Source organism: Corylus avellana, chromosome 4 (assembly GCF_965113065.1).
Source record: "Corylus avellana chromosome 4, dhCorAvel1.hap1.2, whole genome shotgun sequence".
Classification (NCBI taxonomy): domain Eukaryota; kingdom Viridiplantae; phylum Streptophyta; class Magnoliopsida; order Fagales; family Betulaceae; genus Corylus; species Corylus avellana.
Window position 1 is genome coordinate 26,701,693 of NC_142493.1, and position 26,189 is coordinate 26,727,881.

The window sequence follows — 26,189 nt, forward strand, 5'->3', positions numbered from 1 at the left end:
TTTATTTTTAAAGGGAATCTATATCAGTCTCATTTATAGAAATTATCATGAGCATAAAGCTTTTACAAGTAACCATAGCCAAAGCTACGACATTACAAGCGTTACAGATAACATATTACATTCCAGACCCAAAACCAATCCACTAACTCATGACTAAGCGACCTACGTTTTTAAGTTGACACTTTTAACGTTGCATTAAAAATTATCTTTTAATCCAAAATTTAATAGTAATTCATTCAAAATTTAATAATAATTTTTAGTATCACATAAGTGAATATACACTTGAAAGTGTGAAAGTAAGATTTTTTGTAACATTTATTAAATTAAAAATGCTAGCAACCCCAAACATGCACCTAAAAAGAAAGGAAAAAAAAAAAATTACTAGGGGATTAGTGGCTAGATAAAGTTTTCAGTTTTTCTTCAAATTAGATTGAAGAAAATTAGTTTAACTTAATCTATTAAATTAATATTTGTCCCTTATAGCATGTGATTATTCGATATACTTTTAATAAAATTAATAAATCACGTGTATTTTAAATATGCATGTAAGAATCATATAATTTAAGAGTATCTGCCAATTTTAATAAAATAAGTTAAAATAATTTTTTCGGACTTAATTTAAAAGAAAACTTTATGTTCATCTAAATAAACAAATACATTATACATATGACGGTTTGACGACTAATGTTTTTATTTTTTTTTGACATGTCCGCGTAAGAAGGGGAAAGTGATTTGAACTAATGACTTCCGCCTCATTAAGCGTGGTCCCAGCTACCTCTTGAGAACAAAAGATTGAAGAACAATTACCAATTTTTCCTCAAGATCCTGTCAAAGAAGAGAAACGATATATGGGCAGGGAATGATTCTTTTTTCCAGAGATAATCATTTCAAAGGATAAAAGTTACAGCTCACATTGTCTGCAATTGGCCATTGAACGGCAAGGACCATTCTAGAAAAACAGCTCTAGACAAAACCTTCTGCTCTATACAAAACCCAGTGCAGAACACAGAATTCCTATCTTATTTTTTTTAATTTCTCCTAATCGAACACAGACTATCAACAACATATACACCGATCACCAACGTTGAATGTAAAAAGACCAAGCCGAGAGTTATGATGCTTAAGTTAACAAGAGTAAAATTAAGAGGGTATATACACAGAATGTAAACCAGAAAGGTGACTAAGTTTGCCTACTTGTACTTGTGAGTTGTGATATCGACTCCTTCACCTTTTTAGAAAATTTTCGTTTTTAATTTGCATACAGGTTCAACAAGATAAGTATCGAAGCTCAAAGAAGCCCGTATGAAAAGTGGGGTATCTTCATAATTTAATTCCCAGTGACATCTCTCACGGCTCCTTTCTTATTAGTGGGTTTGAAACTGGCAAAGCAGCAAAATTCTTTTCCTTATAAAACAAGTTTGAAATAAATAAATCATTAAATAAGCGGATAATATTCTATGGAATTATTACCGTTTGGATCATATGCGAGAGGGAGGGTTCCAGTGTACTTAGATATGTATGCCACATGGTGAGCTCGAACTTTAGATCCAGGTTGAGGTTAGCTTTGGGCCCCTCATGGTTTAAAAGAACTAGGCTGACCAGCTCAACCCTTTGATATTTGGGTACTTCATCAAAGAACTAGATCAGTTTCCCATGATTTAAAAGAAAGGAAGAGAATCCAATTAGGTGCAAATCAGTAAAAGATGATAAAGATCTTCATCACAAGCAGACACAGAGAATTTGCACAGCTTATTCAGTGGGCCCAAAGGGAAGTGTTCTAGAGTTCTCTGGATAATGCACTGTTGGATTTGATCAACATCAAGGGAATCCAAAGAGTTAGCAGAGTAAAAATAAAGACTTGATGGCATTAGATGATAAGATCCAACTTGACAAGTGTCCACCACCTGTAACCAAAAGTACACATGCGAAACCGGTTTGGCTTACACGTAACCCAGACTTGTTACCTCTATCCTTCCATATAAACCTTCACCAACAAGCCTATCAATTCTCATATCAGAGAGCACCAAAATCTAAGGGAACTTTGTGAGAAGTGTGTGATTTCTTTTAGCCAAGAGAGACACTTTGTTTGTTCTTGTTCTTGAGGGTTATTCGGAGAGAGGAAGAAAGATGGCTCAGGCAGTGGGGAGGAACATAGCAGCTCCTTTGCTGTTTCTAAACTTGGTCATGTACCTTATCGTCGTGGGTTTTGCTAGTTGGTGTCTTAACAAGTTGATCAATGGCCAAACCAACCATCCTAGTAAGTCCATGCTCTCTCTCTCTCTCTCTCTCTGTGACGCAAACACAAACACATCGAGCTCGCTTGCACGTACTACTATGGGGTTTTCAGTCCGTTTGATTTTTTGTTGACAAAAAAACTTACAGGTTTTGGGGGCAATGGTGCGACAATGTTTTTCTTGGTCTTCGCCTTATTGGCTGGTGTTATCGGCGTAGTATCAAAGTTCCTCGGAGGCAACCATATCAGAGCTTGGAGGAACGACAGTCTAGCCTCAGCAGCATCAACAGCGGTAGTGGCATGGGCCGTGACTGCACTAGCTTTTGGGTAAATTTTCCGGACATCCTCGTAGTCTTTTTCATGATGCTGCACATCGCTATGAACTCACCCAAATGCTTCTAAAACCTTGCAGGTTGGCGTGCAAGGAGATAGACATAGGAGGATACAGAGGATGGAGGCTGAAGGTACTGGAGGCATTCATAATTATTCTAACCTTCACCCAATTGTTGTACGTTCTGTTGCTTCACGCCGGGATGTTCAGCAGCAAATACGGCCCCGGTTACCGCGACAGAGATTACGCCATGGGGCCGACAACCGTGGGTGAACCGGTGCCCAAGGGTGGTGGTACTGGAGTTGCTGGTTCTAGGGTTTAATAATGTAAAAGCGTACGGTTTCTTTTAAGATACTTCTTTGCTAATCTCATCTTTGTGGAATTATAGTACCGTCCGGGGCCTACTTATTTACTTTGGTCGTGGCTGGGGGGGTTTCATGTGGGTCTACTTTTTGTATGTTGTCTTATCATATGTATCAGTTTCCAACATTATGTACATATTGTGTGATGACTTTGTCCTATCTAATTGGTTCCTTGTGTTGGGCATATTTTAGTATGTTTAATGCTGCTACAGCATTTCATTTTGGAAAAAAGAATGGACTTTTGAGTACAAGGTTAAGTGGAGAAACAGACCAACATGGCGAAACTGCAGGGACTGCAATAATGGTACCAAAAAATGTCTTCAGATAACCAGTTGAAACAAACAAGTTATTATCACCCAAGCGTGCTTAGAAAAAATAGAAGTTACTAGCATTGAAGTGATGAAACATTTGCAGCTACCATACTGAAACTCAAATTCTTCAACAACATTCATCTACTATGTTAAAGAGGCGAAGAGGGGAAAGGAAGGGATAGGGTGGGGGATCTATACAGCAGAATCCCTCGAAAAGAAAAAATTTCCATGAATTTATGCCAACCCATTTAAAAGCAAAGGCGAAAAGGCAATAAAAAGAGGCAGAAACTCAATACAAAGTTTAGGAGGAGGCACCTTCATTAATAAAACCTTCCTTTCGACCTTCAAATCCTGGACGCATTAGCTTTTTCTCTCTTTTGGCAATTCGCCGCATTTTCTTGTCTTGGATCCTCTGTGCTATATTTTCTGATCTCTTTTGCTGTTTCACTGCTTTCATCTTCACTGTGGTCTGCAGCCTCTCCTTCCATTTCTCAGCATTCTTCTGATGCCTCTTCTTCTCCTTCTTTATGCTCCTTTTCAACAGGCTGGGATCATCATGAACCTTCATCCCGGCTGCTCTACTTGTTGCTGCTTTCCACGAATGCTTCTGTGAGATAATCTCACCTTTCCCAGGATCTTTCTTCGCTTCTTCCAACATCTTTGCCCTTTCAAGCTCCTGAAACTTCGAAAGTTTCATCTTTTTCTTCTTTCCATGCTCTTCCTCATTCCCAAGTTTGACATGACTAAATGCTAGTCCCTTTGAAGCTTCTACTATATCCTTCTCCACTTCATCTGCAGAGCTACTAGTTTTTGGTTTCTTTTCTTCAGAAACAGACTCTCTCTTGCGCTTCTTCTGCTGAATTCCTTTGTTGTTGTCTTGCCCACTCCTCTTCTTTGCTCTGTTTGAAACTTCAGGATTCCGAATCGCTCGGGACTGTTCGATTTTTTTATGCAGTTTTTGCCGAAGTTCCTCTAACGTCACCGGTCGATCATTAACTTCAACGCCAGACAACATAGGTTTAATCTCGATTTCCTCATCGTCACTCTCATTCAATTTTTCCTTCTCCAAGCTTTGCTTTAGCAAATCAAGGGTTGTCGTGGAAGACTTTTCTGGATCCAAACGATCTCTTCGAGCCTTCTTAATGTTCTCCCTTGATTCCTTCTTTGCCGAAGCTTTTTTGGCCTTGCTGAGGCCCTGAAACCATGGCCTATCCGTATCATCACTGGGTAGATAGAATTTTGCAGGGATTAACTCAACTAGCTTGTCAAAGAACAGAGAATGCTGATGAATGATAGACTTCAAATCAGTATCAGGTTTGGAATCAGTTACAGGATTTTGCTTCTTTTTCTTCATCTGCAGAGTGATTGAAATGGTGCAAGAATGAATGAGAGAGAGATAGTCCATTATTGCATAATATCACAATTTGCATAGATTTTGAATTTTCTGGTTTACACTATTTAAAACAGGGAACTTGAGGGCAAGGAAACTGGATTACCAAAAAATAAAAAGAAATTGCATACATTTCCTTCCTCTAAAGGAAATGACGAAAGGTAACAAGCTTATTGGCCCTTTTCAGTTAAAGAGGCTAAACCACCAAAAAGGATGCTCTTCTTGCAGTAAATTTGTATCCCTTCAAAATTCTTAGGTCTTGTTTGATACGTGGTATGAGTATTCTATTAAGAAAACTAATAGTTATTACAAAAAATGAAGAGGGAATGAAATAGTTACTTCTGTTCCTTAATTTAATGACAGCACATATGCTCCAATTATAATTGAATCAAAATTACTAAAAAAAAATTACTTTATTTTTAAATTTTTTAAAACTCAAATTATAAATAAATAAAAAACTTAAGAATACAGCTGGTAGCCGACCACCCATGGCTGGGGGTGGTCGCGGCCAACCCCGAAACCAATCGGAAGTGGCCAGGCCATCCCCGATGCTCATCGGGGTCCACCACAAGAAGCTACATGGGTGGCCACCCCGAGCTTCTACTGGTAAATATTCACATTCAGAACTTTTTATTTTTTATTTTTTATTTTTTTATTAAAAAACAAAAATTGAAAGAAAGTAAAAAACAATATGGGTGGTTTTTATGGAAAATGTAGTATATTCCTCTAGAAATAGTTATTCTTCTAATTTTTTAGAGGAATAGATATTCATCTTCGTAAGGAATGGAAATAACTACTCCTAAGAATAGACCCTACCAAATAAAAGAATGGCTATTCCATTAGAATAATCATTATATTCTATGAGTCTATTCCGCAAACCAAACAGCCCCTTAAGCTTTTGTGTATAAACATACATTGTCATAATCCCCACTCAATCAATTTCATTGAAAGCAAAAAAAAAAAAAACGGTAACTAATATTTTGTCCATTTTCTTTCCACTTCTTGAATACGAATGACCTCCAAAGATTATGAATTTGTAATCACAAAGCATAGCTCTTCTCCAATAACCTACTCAAAACAGCCTTCCAGTAAAAGTGTAAGTCACTCACATATGCACATTCCAGTATTTAACACACAAAAATTAGCTGCCAAATTTCACATAATTACAATTTAAAAAAAAAAACATAATTACAGTTTTAATCTGTCATATATATATATATATATATATATATATATATTTTAATCATACAATCAAATTCATAAACAGTAGCCCAAACAATATTTGCACACAAGTTACGTGTACGATCAGTTTCTCGGTTTCGTGCTAAACCTATCAAATCAACATCTTTTTCTTCTTTCAAAGTAATCCTAAATTCCTTGCCATAACCAGTCTGATAATTCACAAAATTCCAAAGAAAAAGAAAAACCACCATAAACAAAATCCAACATATTTCGTGCAACAAAGCGTTTTCCCTCTTTGTGAAAAATGGCCATTTTTTACAGCTCAAAGTCATGTTTGGTTCAAAGTTTCGACAAAAGATAAATTCACAAATTACAATCCGAAACCCCCCCCAAATTTCTCACACACCAATTATTTTCAGGAAAAAATAAAGAAATTGAGAACATTACCTCTTGGATATAGCGGTGAAAAGGCTTGAAATGAGAGCCAAATACGGTGGCCTGTAGGTTGGTTCTCAGGTGAAGCCGTGAGAGAGTGAGAGAGAGAGACACCGGCGCGATCGACGGGGGCGCTAAAAGCTCGAGAAGAAACCTGTTTATAGGTATATCAAAAGAGACGATAACTACCGTTTTACCCTTTCAGGATACTAACGAGTTGAAGACTTAATTTAGGTTTTTTTTGTCTTTTCAGCGGTATAAAAACGATGCGTTTTGAGACAATATTTAGGTGTAAAAGCAAAGAAACAATAATCTCGAGATAATTCGGTTGCTGAATTTATTAAGAGATAATAAAACAAGTCTAAAAATTTTAAGTGTTTAAAAAAAAAAAAAAAGGTTTTATTTTAAAATAAATGCTAAGAAAATGCTGGAAAAATGCTAAATTGCAACCCTCTTTTTATAATTATATATACGATTGAGACTTTCAATGTTAAATATTTTATTAACAATTTATATCATTATCCAATGCAATAAATTAAGCACGCATCTTGCACGTGCAATCCAAACTAGTATTAGATAAAGCTTGGACTGAGGGGTCATGAAATTGTGTTGCACTCTAAAGCCCATAGGTTGCGGTTGAATCCAATGTGTAATGGGCTTTAAAGTTTTCTGGAGGTTCAAGTTCAACAACTCCTTTTGAAGCTGTATCTAAGACTAAAGCCCAGCATCTTCCTTGCCCATTCACATTTGTTTTTTTAGATAACGAACCAAGCAATTAAATGTAGCCAATAATTTGAACCGTAGGATATCTAATTAGTTATATTGGAGGGGTATTTTTGTTTCATTAAAAAGTAAAAAGACAAAAATATTACTCAAATATAATTAACTAGATACCGGAGAAGATCCTGTTCCAAACCCGAGTGCTTGAACGGCTTTTTCATGAAGTTTGGAGATTTAAATCCTGCCAACAATGTGGAAACTGGAAAGCATGTTCGATTGTCACTTGAGACGGTTGATTTTAGATTTCTTGAAAGTCTTTGACCGAATTTTTTGAAATTCAGACACACAACGAGAAAGAGGAGGTGCAAAGCTCACTTGCTTGCGCAATCCTCACCCTGCGTCTTCCTTTATTATTTTTTGTCCAAATTCTTTGAAATTTTGGCATAGAATTCCAAGAAATTCCAATCCAAGACTATTTTGCATAAATTTATTCATACCCAATGACATATTTGTTGCAGAAATTTATTCATTATTCAATTTAAAAGTTTAAGCTAATAGATTTAGACCTAGTTGTGCTATATTAGCCACTTATTCTTATAATATATTTTCAATGTGAGACTTTATTGTTCTTCACTCATATATTTATACTCACGAATCTCTTTTTCACATGTGAATCCATTGTCACATGAATTACAGTTTCCCTTGAACAGAAGTTATTTTTACAAGTGTCGCCCAAAGCTCAATCCTCACAACTATATATACATGCAAGTCATGCGCTTCTTTAGTCGACTTTATCTTGGGTAACTTTATGGGAGTTTGCCATATCAACACTCGTCCTGCCGAACCCTCAACTTTGATACCCCACTGATGAGGAGATTTAATCTTGAGAGAGTTTTTTTAATGAGACTATAATATAACACATTTAACACATTAGAATATCATGATCGGTCCAAAAATTTAAGCTAATAAATTTAATTAGGTTCAATCATATTATATTAACTATTCATTCTCATAATATATTTTCATTGGTTTCTTATAATATTCCACGATAATGTCAGTCACAATGTGAGAGTTTGCTAGTTCTAAATTATATATTAAAATGATCGAAGCACATTAACTGTTGACATCATGCTTAAAGGTGGTGAAAATGATATTTGCTAGATGCTTCTACTGTTCTACAGGCTTTTTGGATTTGAAACCAATATGTTAGTGGGGTTCTACTTACCAAAAACAAAAGAAAGAGAGAAGTAAAAAAATAAAAAATAAAAAGTAAAAAGTAAAACTAAAAAGTTTTAGTGATTAGTCACACACCAAGAGAGAAGAGTACGTTATTCTCGAATTTGATTTTATCATTGTCAAAGATTCCCATACATTGTTTAATTATTAATACATTTTGAATGGTCTATATTAATGGGTAATACTGATATCCTAATTGTAATGGCCAATAATGACATGATGAGTTAGATAAAAGGATCGAATTCCCTATAATTGCATTGTTTAAACTAGGGTTACAAGGTCTATTTGTCTAAATAGTCTCATCTTTATGAACCTCTCTGAATTATGTTCAATTCATATAAACAATTGTAAGAGATTCTCGTCCATTTTTTTTTTTTTACATGTCCACACAAGAAAATGAGGAGAGGAGATTCGAACTAGTGACCTCCGCTTCATGAGACATGGTTTACAGTCGATTGAGCTACCCCTTGAAGACTCCTCGTCCTAATTTTTGAATGTGACTGATACCAACATTTTGCAAATTTCATCACTTTTGACCATTGGCAACAATTTTCCGTTTGAAAATTTATTTAGTAGCTTTAGTATCCACCAACCGTATTAATGTAGCACCTACTAAGACTAATTCTATAATGTAATTATTTTGTTTCTCTTAAAACTAAATTGAAAAAACAAAAGGAGAGAGAATAGAAAGATAGAAGATAGAAGATAAAATATTTTTCCCTAAACAAATTTGGACTTGATATATATTTATATGGTCATGGAAACAAATGTTTCATGATTATCTTATCCAAGTGAGGCTGTATTTGAATGTTAGATCTGTCATGGGAGCAATTATAGAACTTTATCCTAATTCCTCAAAAGAAATAATTAAATAAAGAAGGAAAGATTGGTGTTGCAGTAAGAGGCATATATATATATATATATATATATAATGGTGGGATTGATTAAAATGGTGAAGATGACGGCAATGGTATCTACCAAAAAGAGGGTGATGGCAAAATGTGCCTACCCCAAACGTGTTGCAGGCGTGTTAGAGGAAGACGATAAACTCAAAAGGGTTGACTGCTTGACCAGAATTGGAGCACAATCGATGCTTAATGCTTCTGAGTCAAAAAGTTTCCTCATTCATAGATAGCAGCTCTTGGGCTCTCATATTGATGCAGTGCTAAGTGAGACATGCATTAGGATAAAAACAACATTAAAAATGCTATCTCTCTAGGAGCTTTAGTACTTTTCACTCATGTCATACAATCAGCTGGATTGGTCGGTAGTGCTCGACAGCCAAAGCATTGATGAAGATCATACAGACGACAAGAAGTTTGGTTAGGGTTTGTTTCTAAAGTTTTTGATGTAGATAGTCTGTGTATATATGACCTCAATTAATAATAGAATAATAGTTGTTGATGATACCATTTATTACAAGTCTTTAAGGGCCCACTCCAAATTCAATGAAGCTGGTTATCCCTCCGGCTCAGGAAGGTTTATCCACTCGATCTCGGGATAGACCAAGTGCTCAGCAGGTCAGTTTCTCTCAAAGAAATTATTGACCAGAGATCTCTTGACACTTGCCTGATGGATGTATTATCATGTATATATGGAGAGAGCCGTCAAAGGAAAAGTATTTCTTCATTAGCGAACTTACCTATTTAGACTTGGGTTGATAAGAGAGTGACTCGTTGGAGCGCTTCCTGAATAAAAAGCTATTTATGTAAATATACCATCTTTCATATTAGACCCTTACCCTCCGGTTCTTGCCATATCAAACCCTTTTGCCATAACAACGACAATCTTATAAAAGATGGTAACGAAACCTAACTTTTTTCTTCTCTCTTACCTATTAGATTTTGTTAATTAAACACCTTACTAACTAAGGTATCAGAGTGTTTTCTGCTGATATCACCTATAAGTCACCCGTATTTGTTCTTTTCTTTGCAGGTCTTCTTATTTGGACTGTTGTCGTGAAGTCAATTGTATTACAATAACAATAATCATTACATATTGAATTTTAAAAAAAGAAAAAGAAATGAAATGATGATCATTTTCTGCCCCAAATTGTTTAATACAAATGGTTAGCTTATATGTGACACTCTCAACACTTTAAAAAATAAAAAAAATAAAAATACGTGACACTCTAAAAAGTTAGTTCTATGCTCGGTAGGTGATTGTCCACATTTAATAGATAAATTATAAAGGTACTTAATTCCATATTAATTCTTTACTAGATAAAACTAATCTTTATAACAAAGTTTGCAATTGAATTAATAGTTGATCAGCTACATGTATCGACTATGTGTCTTTAGGTTCAAGCTTGTCCTCACCAAGCTATATAGATGTATGTAACTATTGTTAGGATTTGAATTAGGCACTGTAAAAAAAAATTGAATATATGCTGTAGTTTTTTTAACGGTCTAGATTTAGCTTTACTCTTTCTCTTTCTCATAAAAAATTTAAATATAATCTTAACCATTGAAAAAATTAGTATTTTTTGTTTTGTTTTTTTTTAGCACCTAAGCCAAATCTTGTTATACCATAATTTAGACTTAGCTATTACTTGTTATATATGTCAAGATCTTTTTTATTACTAAGATTGAGGTATTCTAAGTTAAAAAATATATATATATATATATATATATATATATATATATATATATATATATATATTAATTTTGCAAAAGAAAAAAAAAGAAAAGTGGAACGACATGCTCTGTAAATCTTGCAGAATCAGGAGATTTGCTCATATCCTTATCTCCTCCGGCTTGTAACGCTTGTCGTTTATTTATTTGTGTTATTTATGATAGAAAATCAAAATTTATATTAAGTTTTGTTGGGGAAGGGTTCTTTAGGAACATATTAAACTTTAGTTATCCAGATATATTCAACATGTGAAATATTTAATTAAAATAAAAAGTGAATTTCAAAAATATGGTTTAAACACATAACATTTGCTTTAATACAACTAGGGGTGTAAACAAGTTGATCTTGAGCGGGCTTTCCTTGTTTGGACTCGACTCGTTCAAATTTTGCTCGAGCTTGAGCCGAGTTCAAGGATGAGCCAAAAAATCAAGCCCGAACTCAAGTTCATAATAAGACGAGTCGAGAGCTGGCTCTTATATTTAATTTATTTATTTTTATTATAAATTTAAACTTAAAGTACTCTTAAACGGCTTAAGAAGCCAGTTTGTATATGAGCATTTGCTTAGCCTAGCTAGTCGAGTACGGAGCCTAAGTCAAGACAACAAGACATTTGATTTCGAAGAGAGAGAATATGCATCATTTTATAATAAAAAGATGTTATTAGGAAAAAAAAAATCATTAATTTTTAATATTAATATGAACAACTACCAATTCGAGTATTATACGAGCTGCTCACGTGCCTGATCGAGTTGAGTCGAGCTTGCTTCGTTTAATATGAGAGCCATTACTTGTGTTCACGAAACGCCTCCTTTAATAACCGAGTCGAACACGAGCCGATCTCGAGCTTACTCGTTTAACACTCTTAATATTATACAACTTAATTTAGATCACAATTTATCACAAAACTTAATCGAATAGGAAATGACGAGTTTATTATACATTTTTGCTCACCAAGAATCAAACCGCTAGCCTAACACATAAAATATCTAATTTAAATAAGAAGTGAATGACGAAGACGATATTCAAACTCATAAACTTTACTCTCATAACATGTTAAATCATAATTTATTCTAAGAACTTAAAACCGATAAAAAAAAAGAAAAAAGAAAAAAAAAATGGCATTTTAATCATTAACCTACAACCTCTTATAGGGTCGGCAAACGCTTTGATGTTGTAAGGGGGAGTTTGTGGTTCGTTCATAATGCATGTTTGAATGTTGATTTGGATATTTATTTTTCAGATCATCGTCAACGCTTACATTCTTCTTCTTTTTTTCTTTTTTTTAAATAAAATTATATGGTAAGGCAATCAATGTTTGTAACAAAATAATTAGGTCCTTAATAGTAAGCAGCATTAGTCGTAATTTGTTTTTTGTGTGGGATTAATATATAAATGACAGGTACGGTCAAAGAAAATGAAGTTGACCCATTCATTTTGTGACTGGCTAAACCAAATCATATTCAAATCCTCATCTTATATATATATTTATTTATTTTTCTTATCTTTAATTATTCAATAATGTTTTTTTCATTTCCTTTTAACCGGCCTTGATAGCTACGGTCAACGCGGAGAGACTTTTCAGTCAAAGTCTGCTGTTCAGAAAGGTGCATTTTCTGCTGTACAGGTACAGCCATGAATGAGATCACTAATCCAAATCCGGCTTACCTACCATCAACAATAAATATCTCACTTCGATCGCCTTCAGAATCAAATGGTTGCGGTTAATTCTGTCGTGAACCGGCGTTTTTGATTGGTTATAAAGACACGAGTAACTTTTTTTTTTAGCGTAATCCCGTTTGTTGTTAATCCAGCTGGCTTTTCGTCCACTCTTTTGTGTGGCTTTCATGCATGTGCTTCACCCCCATCACACTTTACATTAGATGAAAACCAAAAAAAGTATACATTATTACATTATTAATTATTCCCCCCATCATTCATTGTAACTTATAGTTTCTCCGCACCTCGTAAACCCAACACGTGAAATATTTAATTAAAATATGAGATAAATGAACTCATGAAAAAATGAGGTTTGCCCTATGATTTGCTTTAGCCAATTGGGTTACTTAATAAATTTATTTTTTATAATATATGAGAACCTAATTAACCATAAGAATTTACTCAAAGTTTTGTCCGTCTAATGAATTGTACTTGAAAATAAGGTTGTATATTGAATTAATATACTGAATATTGTACAAAATGAGCCTATATATACAGGCCAATAATACAGATATATACATGCATAACTCATGTGGGATAAACATTACATATAATTTAACAGACCCCTTCAAACTCAAGATGAAGTTCGAGAGACTAACTTGAGTTTGGAGACAAGATCGCAAAGTCACTCTGGAGGATGTGACTTTGTGATGAGGCATGTGACTACGTGAGTTGATCATGGAATGTGACTGAATGAAGTTGTTATGAGCCATGAAGAAGATAATATCAGAGAAAATAACAATCAAACTCAATATGTAGCATTCAAGGACAAAAATCTATAAAAAGTTATTTTTCTTCATACCCAAAGAATATATGAAAGCATGTATCATTTATACATAAGCTCTGAGGTGCACCCCAGACATGTTGATCTATTTACTATTAGGGTAAAACTTTAGTGGATTACTATTATGCATGGATCCCATAATATCTATCAAAGGTAAACTGTTGGAAGATTTTCTAATGGGGCCAAAATCTTTTCACTGAATTGATCTTTTCAAGCTGAGATGATCAAATCTACCATTTCCATTCAAGCAAATCTTGAAAATAGATATAACCATGTAGTTTTTATTCTTATCTTGAGCATAGCTCGATATAATTATATATTTTTTAAGATCTTGTAATCATGCTATTTCACGGTTTATTATCTAGTTTGTCCGGACTAATTAACAAAAGGTTAGCGATTGGCACTTAGCACGTTAATTATTGGCTTCTAGAAAGTATGTTGGGAAAAAGGTTAATTAACCATCGAAATGCCAACCAAAGATTGCCTGTACTACAATCTGTCTCAAGGATTTTGCCCGTACGCTGCACTTTACTTACTGCGTGAAAGATAAAGCAGCTTTATTAGCCTTTATAAGACTAATTATTAATAATCTACAATTAGTTTAATAGATTTTGGTGATATGCTTTCGTCGTTGATCCAAGCCGCGGATTCTTACATACAATTTCAAAAGATATGCGATAATTACATGATATGTTAATCTTATTAATGATATATATAAAAATTACATATTCTAAGGACATATATTAATTTATTGTGCTTCTTCAACTTCAAGAAATAAAGGAAAAATTAGTGAGAATATTTGCTAATGTTAAATTATATGTAACGTTTGTTCCACATAAGTTATGTATGTATGTATGTATCGATCTGTGTTATTAGTCTGTATATATAAGCCTCTTATGTATAGTATTTTGTGTGATTCAATATATAACATTATTCTCAACATGATATCAGTGTACAGGTTTTGAATCATTGTTCTCAATTTTTCCTTTTTCTTTTTTCGGTATCTTCTCTGGTCCTTTTCTAGTGTCTTTTTGGTGACGCTAGTATTTTCGACAATCCCATAACTCTGTCTCTTTTCTTTTTGGTTCTCTCTTCTAGTCATCCTCTCGAGTTGGTTACTATACCACTCAAAACCTCATAAGACGACTTGCCCAGAGCCATCAATCCCCACTCCATTAGAGCTATCACGTGCCTGTGCCTAACCACCTCTCCTTCATTAAGAGTGGCCACAAAAGGCCATCTTAAATTTAAAATAATAATAATAATAAGTTAGCTCTTACCTATGTAAAAATTAGGCACACGTTTTGTCAAAATATTTCTACAACAAGAGAATAAGACATATTTATAAAATAAAAAAGAAAAAAAGAAAAAATAAATAAAAATTGTGATTTAATTAATGTTTTATATTTTAAATTATTTGTTAATATAAAGAACATAAAACAAAAACACAAACAAATGTGACCCATATGTTTTCAATTATTCACACCAAAAGTTCTCTTTATTGAAGCCTATTTAATAAGACAAGATAGATTATAAATTAGAGTAAGTTTGCAATCCGATGAATCTGAGAATGAGCAATAATTAATTAGAGCAAGGCAATTATCACGGATCCCATATCTATTATTCTTGCTCTAAGGATCAAATTTTCCACCATTTTTCCATTAAAACAGATCTTATGTGTAGATCTAATCCTATAATTAAGATAATGTAATCATACTATTTCCAGCATATTTTCTATTTTCATCCCTATAAACAACTAAAAGTAGCACAAGAAGTTCAACAACAATTGGCTCGGCTTCCTAGTGACAATCTACTCAACATAAAAAATCTAGCCAAAAACAAATATTTTCCAACTTCACCGACTCGGTTGAGTTAACACTGAGTTCAAACTTCTTGATTTCAACAAATCATATGACGTGACAGAAAATATCTTCTAGAAAACGATGACGTGGTACAGCATCCCTTTCGAATTAACATAAAACAAAAGAGAAACTAGTTACTAAATTCCCCTCATAACCCCCACAACATCCCACAAACCCCATCCCAATCTCCTCTGAAAAGACTATTGAAAGGAAAAAAAAAAAAAAACAAAACAGTGGGATAGAATAAGGAGACATGAGATCTTCTATATGCTTAGCTGTAACAAGGTTGTTTAGTACGAGTATTTTTTTATTGTTACACTTTCTTGCTTATCCGTTGTAAACATGGGTTTAGAAATAATTAATTGTAAACGATAGAATGGGCATGCGAGTACGAAGCTTCCGTGCAATTAGGTTGGGGATGGCTCCATAAGAAAATAATTATTTTAATTAGAAGAATATTGTGGAGGGTTTATTTGGGACACGTTTGGAAGAAGACAAGGGAAAATGGCCCAAAAGTGGTATCTTTTCTTTAATTAATTTGAATTTAAAGCGCCAGATATGACTGGTACGTCAAGCTCAAAGGTGTTTTCCCTCTCAAGGGGGGCTTGTACAGTCCATCTACTATTCACGAATTCATAACCAACCTAATTTTCAAGGTAAAAGATATACCCCTTGCCTAATAAGACAATGGTAAAGAAGCCTCCTCAAGGGTCGATATAGTAAATTGGGATGCACTTACTTATGTTTGAAATTAATAAGAAGATGGATGTGGGGTTGATAGTTCGAGATGCGGATGGTTTTGTACTAGTTTTTATGTGTCATTATCGATCCAACTGTAGCTAAAGTTGTAGTTGCTTGGAAGGTAGTAGTATTTTGCAAAAATTTAGGGCTCCAACAGATAATTTTGGAGGGTGATGTACTTGAAATCGTGAAAGCTCTGCGCCATGAAGAATCCAGTTAGAATTGGTATGGAAAATTGATCGAGCATACCCAATTAAGTCCATCTAAATATATAGTCTCCAATTTTGGTTCGTACTTCGTAGGGCATGTTCGGATGGAGGTCAACGAAGTAGCTCACCATCTCAACCTATAGAACAAGTTTGGATGGACGATATCCCCAATTTTATTCAAAATATTGTACTTGCTGAGTAAGAATTCTTTGATTGATATTATTGAATAGAATGGTACTTCACTTCAAAAAAAAAAAAAAAAAAGAAGCTAGAAGAGGTTAGTCCCGTTTCTTTTAGCCTAAAATAATTTTCGAAAAATATATTTTCTATTTTTAAGTGTTTGGCATGATGTAAAATATTAATCAACTTAAAAATAATTTCGGTTCACCAAAAAAAAAAAAAAACCCTTTATGAGGCATAAAATAATTTACGCTTTTCATCTATATAAACCATTTTGCGCCGCTCTCTCACACTTCTAGGCAAGATATTGTAAGAGGGCCTTCTATCGGACATACTTTCGTTAAAAGTAGGTCTCAAATTGCCCAAACACCTGCTTGAACAAGGGTTCTCTCACAATTGACTGTCCATATTGCAAGTAATATGGCTAGAGAATTGCAATGAATCTCAATCCTGCATCTCACTCTCTTCCTTTGCACTCGTCTTCACCGTCTTTCTTCCTCCCAGCTCCTCATATTATATATATATATATATATAAAAGTTGTTTATTTTTCATCATACAAGCCAAATTTCAAAAGATATTTTCAATTGAAATCATTTTTATGAAAGATAATTTTCGCTTAAAACATTTTACGCGGAAACCAACATAATTGTTACAAGATTTTGAAGATCTCCTGCTTTTTCAAAATAGATTTTTATATCGGTTGGAAAAAAAAAAAAAAAAAAAAAAAAAACTGAGTGCAGTTTCTCTATTAGAAAAGAAGCGTGTTTATTATATATGATCAAAATAAACTCAGAAACATGTCTACTAGGATTTCTTTTGTGCAAGACCATTTAGTTTAAGAATATATTCTTTTTTAAAAAGTTAAAAATATATCCATCATTTTATTAATATATTCTGCATAAGATGTACGTACTCATTAATCCCAAAAAAATAAGTGACGAAGAGCATATGAGTCATCACAATGGATGCTCTTACGTCAGAGTTTTTTTTTAAAAAAAAATTTAATTATGAGTGACTCGTAACGAGAGAGCCCTATATTCAAAGGCTTCAATAGGGTAATTAAGAAAACTTACTGGTGATGCCGTGTACGATGCATCATCCTTATGCGTTTATCATTCAATAGTGGACCGTGTTTGGTATGAAACATGAATATCAACAGAAACCTCTTTTAATATACCCTAAACGCTCTCATTATTAACAATTTAAACGGTAAATATAAAATAATTATTATAAAATCAGACACTTGTCCAAACAGACCTCGAACCGTTCACTTGTTTGTCAGTGTGTTTTATATTATGAGGCTATCTATGCTAAAGAGCAAGGAAAATGTATGACAAAACCGCCCCTAGGTTGCATAAACGCTTTATTTTTGAAATATGACCGAAAGGTGACGCGTGCCCCCATGTTACGTGCCAAAATCATCAATACCCTGAATATTTTAATACCCCAATACCCAAAATGGCATCCAACAAATTTTATTTTATTTACATTTAATCGAGATTTCATGAATCAACCTCCTTAAGAAGTAAGCAAATCCAACAGATGGGGAAAACCCATTGGCCTACTCGTATTTTTTTAGTTAAAAATTCCACCACCCACTTCTATTTTATGGTCCCATTTTAATTATTATATAGTGTAGATGCATAAGCACTACCTATACGTGGCCTAATGCAAATGAGATTCCTGTGTCTCTTTTGTCTCACTTCAGCATCAACATTTATAATTACTAGAGCATGTCACCCAATCCCTGAGCAGATCTTTGGATTCCTAAACTAACCCTTGTACGCAAATCCTACAGTTTATAGCTATTGCCATAAAAATAAAGAAGAAAAACATTGTGGGTGGGGGTATTTTGTGCACTTCACAATTGATGATGGCATTCTCATTGATCACCGTACCTTCAACAGTAGATGAAAACGACATCAAATTGACTGATGGAATGAAGCAAAGGGGTTTGGGGCATATATAAATATGCCACAAGCACTAAACCAAAGCGCCATAGAATTTGGAAGCCAAAACATTACAAAGCGTAGCACAAAGCTTTTGCTTCTTTTTCTTTTTTACATGAATTGGGGTGTCATGGCAGGCCATTTGGGTTGGGGTATAATAGAAGAAGAGGGCTGGAGGAAGGGTCCTTGGACTGCTGAGGAAGATAGATTGCTTATTGAGTATGTCAGGCTGCATGGTGAAGGAAGATGGAACTCTGTTGCTAGGCTTGCAGGTAATATATATATATAGTACATCTCCATTGATATACCTCAAATTCTCCCACTTCTCCTCCTAGCCTCCTACCTTGCTTACATGTATATTGGGTATGTTTTTTGTCACAAAAACTCTATGAAGGTAAATGAGATTAAGGCAATGAAACATGTGGAAAAGGACTTTTCTTTATAATAATTGTTATTGTAATGCAACTATATATCTAGGCTGATTTTCCTATCTTTTGGATTGGAGAATGATATATTTCTGTGTTTTTTGCCTGTGCAGGGTTAAAAAGGAATGGGAAGAGCTGTAGATTGAGGTGGGTGAATTATTTAAGACCAGACCTCAAGAGGGGGCAGATAACCCCTCATGAAGAGAGCATAATTCTAGACCTACATGCTAGGTGGGGAAACAGGTAACTTTCTTTAAACCAAGGTTAATTATATATCTTGAAATTAATCACTGAGCTTTAAAAAGAAAAAGAAAAAAAAGAAGAGCAAACAAACAAACAAACAAACTTAAAATATTCTAATCGTTTGTTTACTTACTAACCCACAATTCATCAGGTGGTCCACAATTGCAAGAAGCTTGCCAGGAAGAACTGACAATGAGATCAAGAACTACTGGAGGACCCATTTCAAGAAAAAAGCCAAAGGTCCTTCTGATGCCTCTGAAAAGACAAAAACCCGTCTCCTGAGGCGGCAGCAATTTCATCATCAGCAGCTGCAGAAACAACAGCAGCAACAACAGCTGCTGCAGCTGCAGCAGCAGCAGCAGCAACAAGTGCTGCTGAATCAAGTGGACATGAACAGGATCATGGCCTTGCTCGACGAAAACGACCATAAGGCCACGCCTCTCCCTCAAGTGATCAGGCAAGAAATAGACAGTAGTGCCGTTTATCCCAACACCTATGAGGAGCAAAGCTATTTTTATTCCTTGCTCAACAGCAATGTGCCTGAGGCCTCAAACGAGGACATTATATGGGATGGACTGTGGATGGATGATGTACATGTCCACGGCAATTTCAATATTGCAGCCACTGCCACAGCCAAAGCTACTCTGCACAATCTAGTTCCCTTTTGTTAAAATTTCATCACTTTCAATTTTCTTAGCCCTACATAACAACTTGTCATCAAACGAGAAGGCCCTTAACTAGGAGCTAGCTAGCTTTCTTCGGATTGACAAACATGTCTCAAGCTTGGGTTGTTAATGATGCAATCCGGGACCAAATTCCATGATGTCTTTTGTCAATAAAGTGGTCCAAAAACGACGCGTGTAACCTGTTAATTAACTTCATTTAGTGTTGTTTTAATTGTTGTCCATTATGGCATTATTAGACAAGCTCGATCTCGGAAACCTTATGTGTTACATATCAGCTTTATTCGCGTAACGGGTTCGAGTCGTATTGAAATATAAATAATTAATTTTGTATTAAATTCGTGTTATCGTGCCGCTAGTGCTCAGTGAGGCTTTACTTGATTCTCTTTGAAGTACAAGATAAATACAAAGAAAATAAGGGCTTCATTTTTTACTTTCTCAACATTTTTTATTATTTTTCTTTTCCTTTTCAGCTCATACTTTTTACAGTATAAATGAAAGGAACCAAGTAACCGGTGTCCTTTACACTGAAAACCTCCTTTAATCAATCACAGCATGCCATTAGTACATAATTTTTATATATATATTTTTTTAAAAAGCATATGATTACTGCATACTTTACGCTCGTACAACTCTCATTAGAGCATCCAAGAAGAAAAAATAAAAATAAAAAACTATGCATATACTGCATACTTTTACAACCGTACAACTCATTCTTTCGTGCAGGGCTTGACTGCTATATAAACAAATGTTATCTTATTTATTCTTTAATTGAATTGTTAATCTTGTCTTAAGATTAGCATTAGATTCTCTAATTAAGTTGAGGATATATATATATATATATATATATATATATATATATATATATATATATATTTCAAATCTTGTCTTTTTTTATTTTTTATTTCCTGAATCTTCTTTTTATTTTTATTTTATTTTTCATTTTAAAGTCCTCATGCTTTAAAGCTTATCAACATATAAATCTGCTCTTTTGGCATTCTATATAGCTAGGAGTATCTATACTGATTGAGTGCTATATCTTTTTTTTTTTTTTTCCCCTTTTCTGCGTGAGTTCCATATCGATCAATTAAAAAAAAAAGGTTCTAAATTATATTTTTTTTGAGAGAAGCTTAGCTTCTAAATTATATTGGATCCTCCTTTCTCTTACTCTTTCTCGTGGATTCGTGACAAATGTTATGCTATTGCTGTCCAGAGAAATATTTAAACTGTGAAAGTAAACGTTCTTTTGGAAGTATCACGCATTCGAACCAAGTAAAAAAGAATCGTAATATATATATATATAATTGATGATATAGTATGATCAAGTTTAATCAATGAATGCTTGCAAGACAAGTAAACACAGTTACTGAGAGTTGTTGGCGAGAGAACTCTTTGATACTTAAGCTAGAAAATTAGAAAATTATGCATTGTTGAAAGCTTGGGTTTTTGTGTAGATCAGGTATGAGAGTGGTTGTGGTTGTACCTAGTCTAGTGGCTCACCTTCTCTTTATGTGGAGCATCCACTAATGGAGTATGACCTTAGCTAGGTGTCGTGTCAGATTCTATGCTAGCAAGAAAATTATGGCTTTAGCTAAACATTGTGTCAAATTCTGTGCTCAAAAGCAGGTTATGGCCTTAACTAGATTTCGGGTAGGAAATCACGGGTGGAGTAGTTATCTTCAGTGCTAAAATCACTATATCTTATAAGTAACCATTATGCTGAAGTGGCTAGAACGCGAAAGACAAGTGATATATGAAAACATGAAAAATAAATATGTTAATGAAAAATGTAAATTAAATATTGAAATTGAAGAAGACATTATAATAAACTTTTGAATACTTAAAATACTTACAAATTACAAAGTAAGTGACTTGGAACTTGAATTTGAAATGTGGGATGTTACACCTAAAATCTACGCTAAGGTTATTGGGCCTGTTATTTGACAATCAAGCCCATAGCCCAATAACCCGGGAAAAGCCTAGCACATTCATATGGGCTTACCAATTAAGAAGAAATCCATTTTTTGGAAGCATAGATACGACGTCGCTTCGCCAAGCTCGCATTCCCGGGAGACTATGGTCACCCGACTTGCATCATTTATTGAGCCAACAATATACATGGATATGACAGTTATGGACAAGATATGTACCGATTATGCTAACAGCTTGAATACAACCTGATTATCAAATCGGTTACGATCCACGCTTAAATGTTGTTGACGGTTATGCGCTATTCTCGGGATTGGGCTAGTCACTGTAACCGTTACACACCATTCTCAGAATTATGTCAATAATAAGAATGGTTTCTCATCAACCGTAACGGTTAAGGAACAGAAATATTAACTCCCCTGTCTGTTACATCCGAATCTCAGATCCTCCGTCCGGTCATCATCACCATCCTTGTGAGATCTATCTATAAAAGGTTCATAGACAACAGAAACAGGTACATGATTCATTCTCATAAAACGCTAGAAAGTCAACTCATAAAGAGACTAACTTAAGTACTGGAGGAGGATTTGCCGGAGCCCCCCCGGTGTGTTCTCTTAACCCCATTTCTATCTTGCAGGTTAACGAAGGTATGGCATTCAAAATTACGGTCTTATACCTCAAGTCCACTATACCGGAAATTGTACCGACATGGGAGAACAACATGGAGTACATGAAAATATCTAAGAAAGTTTCGGAAGAGAATTTTTTGGTGATGCCCAAAATTCTTTTGAGATTTCACTTGAATAGAAGAAAATTTGTCTTCGAGCGTCAGCGACTGCACTAATAGTAATTTGACGGGGAAAAGTTATATATATATATATATATGTGTGTGATCTATATATATATATATATGTGTGTGTGTGTGTGTGTGTGTGTGTGTGTGTGTGTGTGTGTTTTTGAAGTCATCAATATATACCATCATTTAGAAGGTGAGAAGGTGTTCAAATAATAATAATAATATGTTAAGCTAAGTTTGTAGCTAATTTCTGTCGGTATTGGACGGAGTTGCCCTTTGTCTTTTCATCTAAGTTATCTAACGACACAGCCCATATTATCCCCTACAAAAGTAAAATTCCATTTATATCCTGAGCTCTGAATAGCACCCAGCTTCATACACCGCCAAATTCATATCTCATGCTAACTGGGATGACCATCTTCTCTGCACAGACAGCACGCAAGACATTTGCCCTTGTAACCTCCCGCTATTACGCTTCTGCCACTGTGCTCCACACGCCTTTGCATCCTCTCCATTCTCTTCAGTTTGCGATAGACCACCAATCTCTGAGCCTCGGCCTAGAATGCCACGCTCAAATCCTCACTCATGGGCTCGGACAAAACCCTTTCCTCGCCACGAAGCTCATCTCTGTGTACGCTATATGTGGAAGCCCAGCTCGGTCACGGCTCGTTTTTGACTCGGTTGAACTCAAGAATGTGTACCTATGGAACTCTTTGATTAATGGGTATGTGAAAAATCGTGTCTATAATGAGGCTTTTGATTCATTCAACGAAATGTATTGTAGTGATGAAATGCCGGATGATTATACGCTCGCGACACTTGCGAAAGCATCCGGAGAGATTGGAGACTCAGTTGCCGGGAAATTGATTCACGGGAAGAGTTTACGAATTGGGTTTGTGTTGGATACGGTTGTTGCGAATTCGTTGATGTCGATGTACTGTAAATGCGGTGAATTTAGTGAATCCCGGAAATTGTTTGATGAAATGGCGAAGAGAAATTCAAGTTCCTGGAATGTAATAATAGCGGGCTACGCGACCTCCAGGGGTTGCAGTTTTGATAAGGAATTGTGGCAGGTAGTAAAATTTATGCAGAATGATGGGGTGAAACCCGATGGATTTACAGTTTCGAGTCTGCTGTCTCTTTTTAGCGGCGACAGTGGGAGATGGGATTATGGGAGGGAGCTTCATTGTTATATTGTGAAGAATGGATTGGATTTGGGTTTGGGATCAGATGTCCATTTGGGGTGTTGTTTGATTGATATGTACTCAAGGAGTAATAAAGTTGTTGTGGGTAGACGGGTGTTTGACAGAATGAGATCTAGAAATGTTTATGCTTGGACAGCAATGATCAATGGTTATGTGCAAGATGGAGCTTCGGACAAAGCATTGATTCTTTTTCATGAAATGCAGGTGAAAAATGGAGTAGAGCCCAACAGAGTGTCACTTGTGAGCATCCTTCCTGCTTGTAGCTCACACGGTGGTTTAATAGGGGGGAAACAAATTCATGGGTTTGCAATCAGAAAGGAATTGAATCATGATGTATCTTTATGTAATGCTTTGATTGATATGTATTCCAAATGTGGGAGCTTGGATTGCGCAAGGAGAGTTTTTGAGGATGATTCCTTTTGTAAAGATGCAATCTCTTGGAGTTCAATAATTTCTGGGTATGGATTACATGGAAGGGGCAGGGAAGCCATCTTTTTGTATGAGAAGATGCTTCAGCATGGGATCAAACCAGACATGATAACAATAGTAGTGGTTCTTTCTGCATGCGGAAGGTCAGGGTTGGTGACTGAAGGCCTTAACATCTATAGCTCAGTAATAAATGTGTATGGAATTAAACCAACAGTTGAAATTTGTGCTTGTGTGGTTGATTTGTTTGGCAGATCAGGCCAGCTTAATCAAGCTTTAGATTTTATTAAATCAATGCCTGTGGAACCTGGTCCAAGTGTTTGGGGGGCTCTTGTTAATGCCTCTATAATGCACGGGAATTCTGAGATGCAAGATCTGGCTTATAGGTTTCTTATTCAGCTAGAACCGAAGAACCCCTCAAATTTTATATCACTATCAAATTTATATGCTTCTTCGAGGAGATGGGATGTTGTAGCTGAAGTAAGAACAATGATGAGAGAAAGAGGTTTGAGGAAGGCTCCGGGCTGCAGTTGGATTAGCATTAACAGCAAGACTCATTGTTTCTATGTTGCTGATAAAGTACATCCTTGCTCCAATTCAATCTACGAGATGCTGGATTACCTTATTCCGATAATGAAGGGAGCTGGTTATTCTCCTGATATTGAATATATGGTATAGATGTGTTGGCATTTGATGGATAAATAGGCCATTTCATGGATTCCAAGATGTTTTGAGGGGCATCTTGACTGAATTATACAGTGCGGAAGATGGTACTCTGTAATCTGATGATTGGATCTCAGTCACTTGCCCTGTGGGCTGAAAGGCTTGAGAAATACTCTTGAAAGCCCCTGTGAGCAGAGGTAGGATTGTATGGGCTGGAAAAACGTGTCAACGGTCAATGCAGGTCCTTATACCGCAACTGTCAGCTTCAACCCAGAAGTCGAACTATGGGGGTGGCACTCACGAGTCACGGGCAATGCACTGAGATTTTATACTTTGGTTTATCTTATGTAGAGCTGAAATTCTTTTATACGACTCGCAAATTCAAACTCAACACTAAAATAGTGGGTTTGGGTTAAAGTGTATGACCTGTTTAATTAAATGAATTAAGTTAAGGGCTTTATTTGTTAAACCCCATTGTACTATTCATCATCCCACCACACTATTTACTTAATTTTTTTTTAAAAAAAACATTCTTACTTTTATATCAAATCACTCATTTTTTATATCACATCATTTACTTTTTATTACTATTCAAATAAAAAAATCATTACAAAACAAAATTTTTTACTTTCTAATACCACTTTTTCATTTTCCCATATCAATCATTATTATTTTTTTTTATCCATGAACAGTGCGGTAGAAATGAACAGTACCATGATGTTTAACAAACACCCTTAAGATTGACTTAGTCTTATATTAATGTTTCAACACAATCAGAACTCGACATGCAAACATGAATAACCACCCATAATCTTATGCTACCAATTACAATTTCTTCTATGGTTTCAATCTTTTTTTATTTATTTTTCCCATCAAACAATGATTAACTGTCAAAAAGTTAATTGGATTCGTTTCATAATGGAAATAAAATGTCATATCTATGCCTATAATGCGATGGAATGAAGGTGTGTTCAGTCCTCCCATTGGTGCTTTTGTTTATGTATTCCTGATTTATCGACTAGGTCGTTTTGGCCTCTTTCGTGGTTGGTATCTTCTATGCATGCCTGGTCAACATCTTAGGTGGTTAACTAATTTAGTTTTTAGAAATTGTAATAATGATTCCTGATCTTAACGTTTGTACTCAAGATTTGGCTTGTATTGTAGGCTACATCTTAATTAATTAGCTCCTTGTGGGAGGATGGTTATGTTGATAAGATCCTGGAATTATCGTATGTCCCATTCTTTCTTCTTCCTTCCTTCCCTCGATTTGTATGTCAATACTACTTGGTTTTCGCCACCCAAATGGAGTTCCGCGGCCATTGGTTTTCACCTTGGTCGTAACAACCAATGAATCCGTACAAATCTTTGATCTCTTTGAGGCAAGGAGAACTCAAATTACCCTACTTCTGAGGCTGGTGTAGAGCAAAGAGAACCTAATGGAGGTTAGAGCCTAAATAGCGTCTATGGCCATGCTTCCCACTGATATATGGATCATGATTTGGAAGTATAGTTGAAGTGGTTGCTTGTGTATTTGGTAATAATA

The 26,189-nt window shown here is 35.1% G+C and overlaps 4 protein-coding genes across 5 annotated transcripts; 3 read left to right on the forward strand and 1 right to left on the reverse strand.

Moving 5' to 3' along the window:
* The first annotated feature begins 1,995 nt into the window (after positions 1–1,995).
* Positions 1,996–3,112, forward strand: LOC132178567 (AWPM-19-like family protein). The gene is made up of 3 exons (XM_059591010.2): positions 1,996–2,257; positions 2,383–2,560; positions 2,646–3,112. Exons 1-3 carry the CDS (start codon positions 2,128–2,130, stop codon positions 2,884–2,886), a joined length of 549 nt encoding a protein of 182 aa, XP_059446993.2. The 5' UTR covers positions 1,996–2,127; the 3' UTR covers positions 2,887–3,112.
* A 229-nt stretch (positions 3,113–3,341) lies between these two features.
* Positions 3,342–6,389, reverse strand: LOC132178566 (uncharacterized). Its single transcript, XM_059591009.2, has 2 exons — positions 6,257–6,389; positions 3,342–4,591 (listed from the first exon to the last, which is right to left on the reverse strand). Exon 2 carries the CDS (start codon positions 4,589–4,591, stop codon positions 3,539–3,541), a length of 1,053 nt encoding a protein of 350 aa, XP_059446992.2. The 5' UTR covers positions 6,257–6,389; the 3' UTR covers positions 3,342–3,538.
* An 11,909-nt stretch (positions 6,390–18,298) lies between these two features.
* Positions 18,299–19,915, forward strand: MYB305 (myb domain protein 305). Of its 2 annotated transcripts, none has more exons than XM_059592341.2 (3): positions 18,299–18,548; positions 18,815–18,944; positions 19,096–19,915. In XM_059592341.2, exons 1-3 carry the CDS (start codon positions 18,299–18,301, stop codon positions 19,613–19,615), a joined length of 900 nt encoding a protein of 299 aa, XP_059448324.2. In that variant the 3' UTR covers positions 19,616–19,915. The 2 variants fall into 2 exon arrangements, with proteins under 2 accessions (XP_059448324.2, XP_059448325.2); XM_059592342.2 differs by having other exon boundaries at positions 18,350–18,548; positions 18,815–18,932.
* A 2,833-nt stretch (positions 19,916–22,748) lies between these two features.
* LOC132179375 (pentatricopeptide repeat-containing protein At3g12770-like) lies at positions 22,749–25,094 on the forward strand. The gene has a single exon (XM_059592092.2). The coding sequence runs from the start codon at positions 22,751–22,753 to the stop codon at positions 24,659–24,661; it is 1,911 nt and encodes a 636-aa protein (XP_059448075.2). The 5' UTR covers positions 22,749–22,750; the 3' UTR covers positions 24,662–25,094.
* The last annotated feature ends 1,095 nt before the right edge of the window (positions 25,095–26,189 follow it).